At 38.0% G+C, this 15,538-nt stretch overlaps 1 protein-coding gene across 1 annotated transcript in view; it reads right to left on the reverse strand.

Annotated features, from left to right (window-relative positions):
- Positions 1 to 15,538, reverse strand: part of ANKRD60 (ankyrin repeat domain 60) — a 91,363-nt gene that overhangs the window by 250 nt on the left and 75,575 nt on the right. The window contains exons 3-4 of the mRNA XM_044090566.1: positions 5,121 to 5,286; positions 1 to 1,745 (exon numbers count right to left, since the gene is read on the reverse strand). The exon at positions 1 to 1,745 is cut by the window's left edge and continues 250 nt beyond it. Coding sequence (XP_043946501.1) covers positions 1,279 to 1,745; positions 5,121 to 5,286 — 633 coding nt within the window. The 3' untranslated portion in view covers positions 1 to 1,278. The remainder of the gene's footprint in view (positions 1,746 to 5,120; positions 5,287 to 15,538) is intronic.

Here is a 15,538-nt window from a genome sequence, read left to right on the forward strand (position 1 = left end):
GGTTTAAATTAGGTCTACTTTTTTTGGACAAGAAGAATAACGGCCTATTTCTCAACATCAGGAGAGCATTGCTTTTAGAGATACATAATAATAATAATAATAATAATAATGGTTATACTAGGCTATTTTTAATCTTGCATTACATGTTCCTAAAATAAATTATGTGACCCCATCACAACTATATAGTCAGATTTTGTGGTTACTATACACAAGTACTTGTTCTTATACAAACAGTATTTTAGACTTGTTCCATCTATTAAAGACCAACCTAAGACTGGCCATCACTCATAATTTGATAGTATGCTTTCATTTCTATTCTCAAGGCATCATTCTGGAGTACAGCTTAAAGTAAGCTTAGAAATTTTCATGAGAGACACACAAGACCTAAATGTGCTTGCAGTTATTATTTAGTCATTCGTTCATTTCCAGTCTTGGCCAGGAACAAAGACAAGCCATATTGTACTTTTACCTTAGACTATCAATACATGGGGACAGGGCTAGTTATAAAATGATACCCTTGCAAATGGTATGTTATTTTTGACAGACCATGAACAAGTCATGCATAATACAGGTGAACCACTGACTACTCACCTTAGCCAATGGGTGTAGAGGAGTAAAGCCCTGTCTTGTGACCCAGGTAACCTGAGATGGATTAGCATTTTCGGGATCCATTGAAGCTGGCATAACAAAGGAGTGGAATGACATAGTTAAACCAGCTCACCTCTCAGGAGGGGAGGGGGTTGTGGAGATCAGGGCATCTACCTGGACAAACTCTCTTTAGTAGAATCCCTGATGGAAACTGGTGATTACTCAAAGGTGCTGTCTACAAGTAGGAGAACCACTGCTTGCATATGGATAGAGGTGTGTGGATATACTGCACCAGCCCATTGCATGCAACCTCTCAGACACCTTGGGCATGTGCAGTGGAACATTAGGATTTAAATATAACTCCCAGGTTCCTAGTAATTATGACTCCCACTCCTAGAGAACTTGACTTTCATCCCAGTGGAACAAATAGGCTATTGGACTCTCACCCTCAGAGAAATGAACAGCCCTGTAGAGCAGCAAGGAGGGCAGGGTTTGATGATCACTGGGGGAGTTGAAGTAAAAAAGGTAGCAACTCTCTGTGCACATCAACTCTGTAGAACCACAATAATGGAATGTATAAAAAAATGATTGCAGTGTGAGGAGTACAATCCCGACATTTTCAGCTTCAGAGGTCAGTGTGCAGCCTGTCAATTTACTTAAACTATCCAGTAGCTGAGGTATAATTTTACTCTAAACACAAACTTTTTTTAATGGTTTAGTGCTGACACTAGACTGACTTTCTATTCTCTCTAAACCATAGTGCTTGACAGAAGGATTCCTAGGTGCATTGATTGCTGTACCCTGGAATTCACCAGGCTTCTGTAAATTAGCCATGTAAAGCTTAGCATGTGATCCTGTATGCCATGGTTTCAATTTAGAATCAAACTTCTGATGTGCAAAAAGTTCGGACTCATCAAGGTGGGATTTTATTTTCACACCAGCTGCTCTCTGTCTCCACTGAAACAGGAAGAGCCGCCTTTCACTTTTCTTGCGTCCGAAAAGACCTGCTAGATCCAAAGCATTTTGCTTCTTGTTGTCAGGCTGATGGATTTGGGAGCCATGAGAAAGGAGTTCATCGATGCAGTTTGCACTTCCCATGGCTGCTGCGGCATGCAGCGCTGTCCTCCCAACAGGCGTTTTAGCAGAAACACTTGCCCCTGTAATGAAAACAATGAAACATAGTTTTTATATCGTAAAAGCTTTATTCTTCCACTGATGTTTCACCTCCATTTATGCAGCTTAAGTGAATATTTCCTAAAATTCGATTAATCTGCCTAGAAATGAGGACAAGGTAAGAAAGTCATCATGCTCCCAATGTTTTATGCTGCTCAGTGATTTAAAAATTCTTATTTCGCTGTTGAAATATTATTATCTTTGATATTGTGGTCTTAGCTTGTAAATTAATGTGTCAACAGTGCCATATAGGTCATAACTGTTGTTAATCTCTTACCTTTCTGTAATTATTTGCATCAACTGTATCTTAAAAGCATGAAGAAGTAACAAGGCATGGCCAGAGATCTAGCACTTAATGTGAAAGGAAGGATTGATTGTCTCATTCTAATTCCTGTATGCCAGCTCCAACAAGACTCTCTGTAAAACTCCACTACAGTTATATTGAATATGAATAAAAATAACATGCATAGACATTCTTCTGTCTGCCATCATTGACTGAATGGATGATTAGAACTAATACTGCTAAATGAAATCCATTGGCCAGCAAAATAGTTATGCATGTTACCCTGTTCTAAATGAAGATCTGGTAAAATGTTTTGAGTTTTGTCAAAATGCCCTTTGTATGTCTTTATGTAGTTGATGATCCCATTTCAGTGCTATCCTGTCACTCACTCATCCAGTCACTATGCACATGCCCCTTCACCTGTATTCCATGCAGGCCCCTTTTAGAGTTAACTTCCTTTAGTGTGTTAGGAATTAGCTTCTAATGTGCCCAGTTATGGAAGTACATAGGAGAAAATCATTTTGGATGAAGACCGTCTGGACTTCTGTTTGTTCTTCATCACAAGCCAGAATCACATAACTTTTATTTCTAACATCATCAAATCTCAACCACTGCTATTGAGTGATTAAGTTAAAATTAAATGTTTTTATCTGAAGGAGCATAGTGTACAGGTCTAGCCAGTGTTTCTTCCATGTATAAAGCACACAGTCTTGTAGAGCAATAGAAACAATCCACCAAGAAATATATAAACGACTGCACTTTATTCAAAGCAAACCAGAGCTAAGCGTTTTTTTGTCACTTAGACTTCTTCAGAACTAACAAGCAAACAATTCCATTTTCTTTTATACAATAATAAAACTCATTAACCTATCAACATATAAATTAATTAGTTCCCACACCCATAAAGCTAGCCCAGTCATTACTAAGCCACTTTAAATACAATGAATAAGCATGTATATATGAATTGTATACCCTTTTAAAAACAGTGTTCCACCATACTGTATCAAGAATTATGAAAAATAGTTAGAAATACAAAATAGAAAAAACATAGAAACAACATATAAGTTAATAATGAATAAGAGTAAATGAGCTTAACAATATATATCTAAATAATATATATATATATATATATATATATATATATATATATATATATATATATATATGTATATCAGAGAAAGGGGGCTGTTAAACCTCCACATGTCTTAGTTTAGAACTAAAAGAACAATAGTCAGTGAGCTCTGGTGGGTCCTGAGCATTTAAAATAAGTTGCCACATTAACTCACATTTGTTTAGATGTTCTTCCATGAAAAATCCCCCATCATCTTTAAAATCTGCTCCAAAACAGTGAATTTGAACCTGTGTGTTAGGTATGCCACCATGTGCCTGGCCAAAGCATTAGTGTTCTTTGCCTTCTTGATATCCCCTAAATGATATATTCTTTCCTTGAGCTTCCTAACAATTTTTCCAACATAAAAGGCTGAACATTGTTTACAGCAGGCCACATAAACCGCCCACTTAGATTCACAATTAAAAGTCCATGACACTTTAAACATTCTGTTGTTTATTGTAAGATTCTCAGTAGCCAATAAATAAGGGCATTGTGAACATCTACCACATTTAAATGCACCTTTTGGTCTAACCCTATTTATTTTGGGTTTTTTCAAAAGCTGTTTTATCCTTTGTACATACCCCCATCGGTTTCTACCCAACCTTTCCAAAACCATCCTTAGTGACTGAAAAAATGACCCATTTTTTTCCTAATATACTTACTCATGATGTCATAAATATCCAAGGAAAAGATAGACACAAACAACTTACTATCCTTAAAATTATTAGAAGGAAAGGACCCTGAAGAAATCAGGTCCAAAACACCAATACACTCTTCATTTCTTTCACCCAAGAGGGGTCGAAACACCCCTACCCTTCTTTTTGTCATAACCTCTTCCCTTATTTCAATCAAAAATTCCATCGGGTAACCCCTGTTTTTAAACATTTCAATTGCTTTATCACATTCAATACAAAATCCTTCATCCAAAGAAATCATTCTCGCAAATCTTACCAGCTGGCCCTTAACCACTGCTCTTTTTTGACTATTAGGGTGCCAAGTGTTGTAATGGAGATATACATTAGAGAAGATAGGCTTCCTCTGAATATTGGATAGGAATCTCCTCTGTTACTTGTCCTTCCTTAATTCAAAATCCAAAAATACCATAACATCCCTATCAAACTTCCAGGAAAATCTTAAAAATTCAATAGTGTGCTGAATATAGTTAAAAAAACTAATTAAAACACTCCTCAGAATCTGTCCACAAAATAAATGTCATCCAAAAAGTATGTGTAATATGCATAGGACTGTCCAAATCCACTGTTAAACACAAATTCACACTCCCACCAGACCATTGCCAAGTTAGTAAAAGTAGGCGTGCAGGCTGCACCCATAGCAATATCTGTCCTCTGCTTAAAAAGTTGTCCTACAAAAGTCAAAAAATTGTTGGATAATACTATTTCCATCAAAGTGGTAGCCAAATTTATCCTGTCCAAACTTAAGTCCCCAATCCTAAACAACATTTGTTTGAACCAGTCTAACCCCCTCAGTGTGGTGTATAACAGAATATAGGTTGTTGACATCTAAAGTAATCATCAAAGCATCAGCAAAAAAACCCAGTTCATCTATCCTAGATAGAAACTGCCAAGAATTCTTACAAACTTGCGAAACCTTCTCTACTGACCATTTAACCATAGCAGCCACAAATTTTGCTATATAGTGTATTTTAGCCCTATTAGAATCTACCTTTGGTCTAAGCGGTGGGTTGGGTATGGACTTGTGAATTTTGGGGATAACAAATATCTCGGCTATATAACCAGTGCAGTGTTTTCCAAAAACTCATATTCTTGCAGACTGATAAGCCCTTTCATCAGCATATCAGACAATCTCATATCAATTTTGGCATAAGCAATATTAATCTCATTACAGGAAATTTCCACATATTCATCCCCTAACAAGGTGTTCATTTTGTTGCAGGGATTTTTTTAATCATTTTTTAAAGATAAAAGTGCTAGCTAATGGACTTACCATGCTTCAGAAGAAACCGTACTGCTTCAAAATTTCCCCTGTGAGCCGCAATGTAGAGTGACACAAAGGCACGATGCGCTATCCAAGCTTGCTTCTGTTCTGCATTCATATGTTTAGAATTAGGAGTTGTATATCTGCTGTCTTTAGTTATACCTAATGACAACAACTGAGAAAGGAAGCATTGTAGATAAGTAAGAGTAAAGTCCTTATCAACAAGATAAACAATTTGTTTACAGTGCAACATTTCAACAATTGCCGCTACCATGCAGTCTTTTTAAACTATATTTATATAAGAACTGGTTGCCAAAGAGATGGATGGTTCCTTTGGCACAAAGATGGAGGCAATTATGGAATGTGAATAGCAAGCCTGGTACTTGAACAGCTGACTTGGAGTATAGCATTCTCTGGCCACTGGCCAGCTGTCCTGTCTAGGGAAAACTTAGGGTCATTTACCATAGTATCATCCTCAGGCAGAGAACAGAACCTACCCCGAAGTGCAGAAAGTGTGGTATCTGAGTGCATGTGAAGAGATAACATTATAAGACAGCACTGATGGTGTGGGGATGCAAGTGGGACCAACCACTGCATGCACCTCTTGTTAAACATACAAAGGTAGCTTAAGGATTAAGACCAAACATGAAAAGATGCCCCTGTCAGCTTGATGGTCATGTGGTGCTTGATTCTCTCATCTCACTACTCCTGCATTAGTATGGTCAGTAAAGGGACTATTCCCTCCTAAAGCAGGAACCTTCCACACAATGGGATGATGTGGGATGCTAGACTGAATAGCACAGTGGAAGCAAATAACGCAATAAGACATTGGGTAGATAGTCAAGGAGGCCAGAGGACAAAAAAATGAATTCATAAGATAAGAGATCCCATACAATGGGTTATGGGTTGTTGGGGGAGCTATCTGTATGAATACTGCAAGTATCTTCTTTGGTTTCCTGGGCAAAGAATAAGACCAAGAATCAGAAGAAAAAAATAACTGACAAAATATTTTATATAAATAAAGCATGCATACATAAAAATGCTGGCAGTAAGAAGATCTATCTACCTAGTCTGTTTATATAGTGTAGACTATATCTTGTAGCCACCACTTCTTGTCTCTCACTTTCTTAAATGTCTGTTCAAGTGCTCTTTCCTAATGTGAAGCTGCCCTGTATCATTGCATTCTTCATCCATTCATCCACATCCTTTCTAACAAATATAACTTTCTCATACCCAGACTAATTTTTTTAAATGAAAACATAAATGACTTTTCCTCACACTTATGTTTATCTTTTTATATGTCCTCACATTTCCACTAAATAGCCACATGATGTCCCTGTCTTTCATTTCATTCTTCCAGGCAGTATGGACATAGCTGTCTTAGCCTTTCCTTACATGTCTGCCCTTCCATCAATTTTCCTTCCTCTGTGCTCTTTCCAGCACTACCTCCACCCAGTAAGGCCTCCAGAACTGGAGGTAGCATTCCAGCATTAGCATAATTAGAGATATGCATGATGCCAGGGATACCTCCATATCCGTAACTTTTGCCTATGCCTTTTCACTCAGCCTCAAAGATTTATTATAGCCATAACTATTACACTCTGGTATTTTCAAGCTGTATTGAGCTGAGTTGGACATCTACAGCCTATAAACCATAATCAGGCTATAGCTTCTGGTTACACTTCTCTTGTTAAGACTCAGATGTCACTTTTTATTTAAGACTGATAGCTTTTTGGATTCCCTGTTAAGGTGTGCCCCTCCTGTCTTACACATTTGCCTGTATTTCGGCGTGATCTGAAGAGGAAGTATGTTCCACAGAGGGAGTAGTCATCGCATGGCAAATCTGTCTCTCCTCCATAATGGGTTTATTTGCTGAAGCTGGTTCAGATCTCTGGTTCAGGTATTTGCTGCACTATTTGATTTGTGGAGAATTCTTGAAGTGCTGGATCCCTAATGAAGGTAAGGTACAGATCACCTTAAGGAGTCTATAAGACACTGAATACAGGAACAAGGTCTTCAACCTCTCTTGGGAGTTCCTTTAGGACTATGGTCTTTGTGTCATGAAATTTTGGGGCCTCTCCAACTGTTTCATATGTTTAGTAATATACATCCCAAGAGGGAATTATATTTGATAATGGATCTGATCGGTGCAAATTATGGAAGGGTAAGGACTTCTCCAGATTTAGAGGGAATATCCTTTTTGGTCAGCTTTTCCAGATAGAAGAATTTACTGACCACTGTTTCAATATAATGATTAAGGGAGAGGGTGCTATCTACCCATGTTTCAAGGTCTCACACAACATCTTCATTTTCGAGTGGAGTATTTTCTGTACTACAAGCTTGGTGGCAGGTTTGTTTGCCAAATAGAACAATATTGCATTTTTTTTGCATTTCATTTTAGCACATGTATATGCTTCTGTTCACATGCTAAGAGCTACTGTCAGCTGTGCATCTATATGCTATATTTGTAAAGACCAGGTCAAAAACATTTTGTCCTCTAGTGGGCTCTTTTTATAGGTGAGCTGGCATCAGCTACTCATGGCCAGGTCACTGTTCAAATTCAGGTTGTCTAGGTTACTAGCAGGGTTTTACCCCTCTATGCCACAGAACCAGACTTTGGTAATAAGCTAGACCTCTTCAATAAGGTAAGAAATCTTAGGGTGGATATTGGCAACATATCAATAATGAGGGACCAGGTATCCTTTGTTATCAAATCATCTTGCTTCCAGTTAAGAAACATTACTCCTTCACAAGACCTCTCTGACAGTGTACACTTTGATCTCATCTTGCCTGAACTAATTTGTCTCAGTTTACCTAGTACTCCAGGACACTGAACATCATTGGTTGCAAATAATGCAGAATTCTGCTATACACTTCGTAATGATGACTTAAGAAACCAATAGATTATTCTAGTTCTGCAGTCTGTAGGAGTTGCCTCCTCAGTCTCATATCATCATCAAAGCTCTAGATTACATTTATTTAATTCTGCACAATATTGGCGTTTGTTATTCAAAGAGTTTATGATCAGATGCAAGCCTCCTAGATTAGGTTCATAGGTGCGTACTAGGCTAATGGCCTGGAGCCTTTACAAGCCTAGCCCATAGAAGTGCCCTGGCATCATGCCACCCGACATTTGTTTGATCCTTGCATTCTTCATCCCTGAGGTTATTAGAGATTCCTAGAGTATTTCTATCTGGTGTATGTTCCTTTTGTCATCATGCTTCTCTGCTCTAGAACCTTCTCCCTCGGTGTGGGAGATAATCCCCTACAATGGCTGGTTTTTAAGAGGCTTCTCATAAAAACCTGTCTTTTTTTAAGTTGTCCTATGACATTTTAAAGCATTGCTATATTTTAACCTAGGCATATTATAGTTATCAAATTTTATTGCTTTTACTAGGGACACCCAGGTGGCAGGACGACACCCACTGTGAAGTCAAGATGACTAGCACTGACGGGATTCAAATCATACCTCTGCCAAAGAAAGGAGAAATAACAGTCTGAAAGTGCCCACAGTCTAGTTCAGTAACTGCTGCTTAGGTATACACACCCAAATAAATTTAAATTTAAATATAAACAGTAGTCCTTTAGTTAAGCTACATTTCATCCTAGCCTTTGCTGATGTAGCCTCCCTTGCTGCTTATTTCCCAGCCTTCTCTGTACTGCTTTCCTTTCTTTACATTATTTAATCCCTTTGCTTGATATTAATTGCATCTCATACTGTTCTGTTCACCCACATTTGCTTCCTTCTCCTTTTTGGCCTCATTAACATTTCAGAAAGATTAAAATGTTACGCGCAGAGGCAGTAAATGTGCTCAAACGTCTATGGGGTCTACATTCTAACTGTACTATTCTAGAGCTTGTGTTGAATGTAATGGAGGGTTGACACTACTGCCACCAAATATACCTAGTAATGTGTCTCTCTCTCTCTCTCTCTCTCTCTCTCTCCTGGTTTATCTCTCATTAGCTGTTAAGTATAACAGTTTTCAAGTTGTTTCCTTCCAACAGGACTGGATATGTCATATCTAGCTGTATATATTGATACTTTAGCTTTTAATATGTTAGTCTTGTACATATATCTGAAAATTCATCTGCACAGATTATTGTCTTCAATATTTCAATGTCAGATTAGGCTCGTGAACCAGTGCTGAGTCATTCTAAGAGCCCTACTCTAGAAGATCTGATCTCAAAGATAATGACACCAAAATGAGCATCCAGAGTCATTTTAAATATGTTCAGATTTTCCTATAGTCTTTTGTTAGTTGAGAAGTTATTTCAGGCTCTAACTACTCTAGAATTAAAATAATCACATTTAATCCTATATTATATCTTTCCAAAAGCATGAAAAGATTTTTTTCTGGTCACACTTAAGTAATTTACAAAGTCCATGTCCGACACTTTTCTAAAGTTTTTATCTATTGGGATTTTATACATCCACATTAAGTACCCTCTTATTATTCTGCAGTATATTGAATGTAGGTTTAGTGCTACTAGTCCCTCCCTGTATGGCTTTTTTCTTATTAATTTAGTTCTGCAGAGTCCATAAGTGTTGCCTATACAGTCTCATATCATCTCCAAATCTCTAGATTAGCTTTATTTAGCACTATTCAGTATTGATCTTTATATTCAAAGAGTTCCTGATCCCATTCAAGCCACCTAGATCCTTGCATTCATTATCAATGAGATTGTTACAGATCCCTAGAATATACCTATTTAATGTGTCTTCTTTTTGGCATCATGCACCCATTCAAGACTACATTCCAGCAGAAAAAGTACAAAACCTAAACCACATGCCTTCCTCTAAGAACCTAATAATTGTGGAAGACTTCATATTTAATCTATTCCGCAGAAGCAACCAAGAATTTTATGGATGGCTTGCAGACCTCAGCCTAATCCAAACCATTTCACAGCCAACAAGACTACATAAAAATACAATAACCATTTCCTCCATGTCCTAGTTATCAATAATATTCTACATCAAATCACAAACATTACCATACTCTACCCCCACTAAGAGACCATGCTGGCTCATAATCTTTATAATCCAAAATTTCTCAGCCCACCATACCTCCAGCATAATAATGTTTAGTCCCAACCCCCTCCCCCTAAACACACACACACACACACACACACACACACACACACACACACACACACACACACACACACACACACACAGTTTGACTGGACATAGTTCTCACCATCCAAAACTTTGCCAAAACAATTTAAGTCCCTTCTCAAACTTACAGCTTGGAAAGTTTGGAAATAAACTTACTACTTTGATGAAACTACAAAAGGGTCTATTAAGTTATGCAACCTAGCTGAAAAGAACATTAGAAGGCATAAAGCCATATACCTCCAAAATCATCAAGCCATCATATACGCAGCACTCCAAAACATTCTGAGCCCAAGTAAACAAAATAATCAGCAGAAGTAAGATAACCACAGGTGGCTAAAACACCTACATAACCATAAAAAATCTACCGGATTACTTTCATGCTGAATTCACCTAGCCACCCACTCCCTTTTCCCTAAATATCCCCTCCTCACTAGAACTCTCTTCTGTCTTTAAGCAACTGAAACTAAAAGCACAAAGTCCCAGATGACAGCTCACTCCAAGTCAGATGACTTCAACCTATGGTTTATAAACGTCTGTACCAAATATATAACCTACACATTGATGCACATATGTTCAGCCTCTGCCTGTGTATCCCATGTACCGAAAACTAAAAATCCACTCTACTGCTCAGACTTTAGAACAATATCTATACTCCCTATTTGGGACATAGTGCTTGAAAATTTTACTTACACCAGCTCTCAACTAACATTGTCAAACCATATATCTTGTGTCCCAATCAACACAAATTCTGGGGTAACCACAGCATAATGACAGCTGTCTAGACCATAACTTATCCTAACAGCTATGGACAAGGGCCATCTTACAGGTGCCATATTCATAGATCTAAGCAAAGCATTGACACAGCCAACCACTCCTTGCTTAGTAACAAACTATTAGCACACTGCATCAGCGATAATGCTACCCGATTGTTTATCAACTTTCTCATTAATGAGGCATTTGGCATTAAAGCTGTCTCACTTCACTCAGCAGCAATCTCGCTTTTTGAAGGGGTCACCCAAGGCCCAGTTCTTTCAACTCTGCTTTTCTCCCTGTGCACTTCAAACTACCTTCAGACAACCCACAACTCCCATTTTACTGTATTCAGACAACATGGCCATCTATTGATTTAACTCTTCCTGGAACAACATTAAAACTCAGCTCCAGCATGATCTACTTTCTCTTACTAGGTGGCTAAATTCCAAAAAAAAAAAACATTTCTCATTAACTCAAGTGAAACCAAAGTCATGCATTACAGGCCCAAGAAAAATTAGCAATTCTCAACCATAAAAAAACAAAAGAAAAAGTGCCACCTTATTCAAATCCATGGGGGCTCTGTCTAGATCAAAATCTTAACTTCTAACTGCACATCAACAAACAAAAGCAAAACATAAAATCAAACGTCTTCTGGTTGTACAAGATATCCTACTTTTTGCCTCTTGGATGTTGAAAATCCATAGTAAAAGGCATGCTCCTTGCTCCACTTGAACATGCTGTTTAAGTAATTGCCTCTATTTTCTCTGCCTAAATAGGTAGAAAAGAAAGGGATATGCCCACTAAGCATCACGGTAATTGAGGCTTACAAATGATACTTGGGTAAAGAAAATAAAAGCCAAAGGCTATCATATAAGTTCTTTTCCTGACCCCTTGGCTTGCTGCTACACCTGTCAGATCCTTCCAGACAACAAAAAACTTCAGAAAGGAAAGTGTGCAAGAAAAGAGGAATTCATGAGGTTCTGCCACTCTGACAGGGACTTAGATTCCATTCAACATTCATTTTAGCTCAAAAAACAAATGTAGGACTCAGCAACTTTTTCCCCAAAAAGCCCTTTTGCATGGTCTTCCTTCAGTGTTACTCTCTGATGTCCACTATCCAAGACAATTCTTCTGCTTTCAAATAGGAACCAGTCATTACTAGTTTAAAAACCTGCCCTTTGGCGTTATGTCCACCCCAGTGACCACAGAATGTATTTTATCAGTATACACTTTCTTGCGACTACTTGAGACAAAGTTGTTCCATAGTTTAGTGACTGGCTGCTAGTGGTTGACAGCCAAAATAATATCTGACAAGGGAAGACTCTGCTTCAGACTTTTCAGTCCTAAGGGATCAGAGAGATCAATGTGCAAAATCTTACCTAGCATCAACCCATCTCTTGACTTCTGGAAGTTGATTCTCATAATACCAAAACAAGTGATGAATTTTTATTGTTAGAAAGAATCTTAGACATCCAACATCTTCTTCTCCTGGACAGCCTTTTCCTTAGGTCACTGAGACTCATACCAGTCACAGCTGCAATTCTACCACATACAATACCATGCCATGTTTCTACAGTGCAGGGTTAATGTTCGGTGGCCTCAAGAAGCAGATCCCTTAGACACTCTAGTAAAGATTTCTACATCACACTAAAGACATTTAAATTAATGGATATCTGCTCCTTGTCTCTTAGAAGACAAAACCTTTCTGAAACTAACCTATAAAATGGCACTCAGAATGAATGGATAGTCACATTGCACTAGGGCTTTGGTTGACAGGCAAACTGAAATTTCATATCAAAGAGTTGAAGGTAAGGGCAAATCTCCTCTTACACCGAGTCCTGCAGAAATGGATTTGAAATAATCCAGTATCAGTTTTGTCATGTAATATTTTAATACATGGTACATCAGCAAGCAAGCAAGACATGTTCCTCTCCTCTGTGCAGACAGACTATGTGGGTCTTGGACTGACCCTTCACGATGCAAACAATGCTAGCCAGCAATTCATCTTCCAGTAGTGTTCTGCTGTCTGTTAACAGGTTCAGCAGGAACTTACTGATGTTTCATAAATGGTTCTCGCAGTCAATGCATAATCAAGATGATGCTCAGGATGTGAGGCTTTTCAAGATGTGACACTTTTGCTTTCACCATGAACACAAAACATCACATGGTTTTCTTCTTGATTCTTCCTCCCAACAAGAAATCCAAACATAAATAGATGCAGTATTGGACAAATGGCCTGCTCTTTTCCTTTTATTTGCTCTCTTTTACAATTAAATGTCATATAAAGGCCAAAATATCCAAGACAACTGCAATCCTGATTGCCCCCTCACTGGCATAGATATGTTTCTTTTCCCTAGTTCAGGAATTTCTCTAACTTCACCCCCACTGACCTATCATAACATTCATATCATAAACGTTTATTTACCATTCCTGAAAAGGCCATACTATGTTCCACTCCCTCAGGTTGATGGTGTTTGCTCACATTCCATTAGTCACCAGATCTGAGGACATTTTGGCAAGACTGGTACTAATAATTATGTCTTCTCAAATATATTGCACTCAGAAGACATACTGGAACAAATGAAGGAGATTTCTGATTTAGGCAACTGCTATACACACACACACACACACACACACACACATGCAAGCACGCGCGCGCATACATGCACACACACACACACACACACACACACACACACACACACACACACACACACACACACACACACACACACACACACACACCTCATTAATTCTGATCTCTATCAAAATTAATTGGGTAGATGTTTCTAATTTCCATATTAACTGGGATTCTGTGACTGGAAACCCTCAATCTCTGCAGTGCTTTTTCTGTTGTACACTTCTTTCTTAGCTCCTGGTTAGACATTTTATTCTGCCATGGGACTTTCATTCTATGTTTGCACAGTTCCTGTCTTTGATTCTGCTAATACAGTAGATTTAAAGTTTTAGCACAGAAACCCTTATTCCTAGTGGTTCTTACCCTAGCTAGATGAATTGTGGAACTGCAAGCCTTAGTGTCTTTTCCATACCTTTCTTTCACAACAAAAGGGTTTCATTTCTTGCCAACCCTTCCTTCTTAGCTAAGGTGGCTACTGACACAAATTTAAATAAGTCAGTAAATTTGGCAGTCTTATTCTTGCAATATTTAAATCAAAGAGATTATCTTTTTACTGCATGGATGCACATAGGCATCTGTGGTACTATACAGAAAGGATCAACACCATTAGAAAGGAAGTGTAGATCAATGTGTGTGTATATACCTTTATGAAGCTATCCAAGAACTTGCACAAGTGTACACATACTGAGCATGTGCAAGCTAGACTGCCATTTTGAAGTAAGCCATTCAGATGTAAGTAGGTATGTATGTAAGGTCTGTCTGTTAGCCAGTTCATTTGTGTTTTATGATGTTGCTATCCATCCTGATGTGTTTCCATGTATTAAAGCAGCTAAACAAAATACCCCTCCTGCTTGTCATCTATGCCAGAAAGAGAGACAAGTGACATGGTGTCAGAAGCAGCATATCTAAAGGGCATGAAATTAGAGGTGGCATGGTTAAAATGACTTAAGGCATTTGCTTGGGACTGGTGGAATATAGAAGAGTGAATCATCCCTAAAATGTGCAAAACTTAAACTTTCTCAGCGCTATTTCTTTTCATATAGTATGAAACAAGGCATACAGAACATTCTAAATGATTTTTGCATAAAGCGATATGTACAATATTGATAAAAATATTCAAATTACTATGGAAAATGTTTGAAATAAAGTCGGAATTGCATAAAATGAATAAAATAAGGGGAAATGACCACATTTTCGCAAAGCATGTATTTTTCATATTAAGCAAAGATATCCAAATTATGAGAAGTGTATAAAGTGTTTGCATGTTTGTGCAATGTTTCAGTAAAGCTATTTCCCAAAGAACAACCATTACAGGGCATATTTCGCAGAATCCAGCCATTACAGAGCATATTTCACAAAAAACAGTATTTCAAAGAGTTTATTGTGCATTTGAATGTTATTACAAGCTCACGGAACAGTTTATTCGTACATAATTACAAGGGCCATATTTTCAGTGTGTTTGTGTATACTTTGTGGGCATGGCAGATGGATTTCGAAAACCCAGTGCACTTCTATTTGACAGTAACATTGCTGAGAACTGGAGAGTGTTTGAGAAAGAGTACGACATTTTCCTACAGGCTGCATTTTCTGATAAAGATGACCATACAAAGGCATTTATTCTACTTAATTTAGCTGGGTCAGAAGCCATAGAAAGGGAACATCCATGTGTGTATGCGCCTGCTATCTATGCTGGAGAGGGGGAAAACAGTCATATTGTTATACCGGCTGAATCAAGGAAGGACCTTGAGTGTTTAAAACGTAAATTTAGAGAAATGTGTAACCCCCCCCCCAGACACATGTTACAATGAAAAGGGACTTCTTTTTCACAAGGGATCAAAAGCCTGGTGAAACTTTTCCAGCATAAATAACTGACCAGAGAAACAAAGCTAATAGATGCAGATTTGGTGATTTAAGGGGTGA

The sequence above is a fragment of the Protopterus annectens genome, chromosome 12.part0, assembly GCF_019279795.1.
Source record: "Protopterus annectens isolate FY-2018-M chromosome 12.part0, PAN1.0, whole genome shotgun sequence".
Lineage (NCBI taxonomy): Eukaryota > Metazoa > Chordata > Ceratodontiformes > Protopteridae > Protopterus > Protopterus annectens.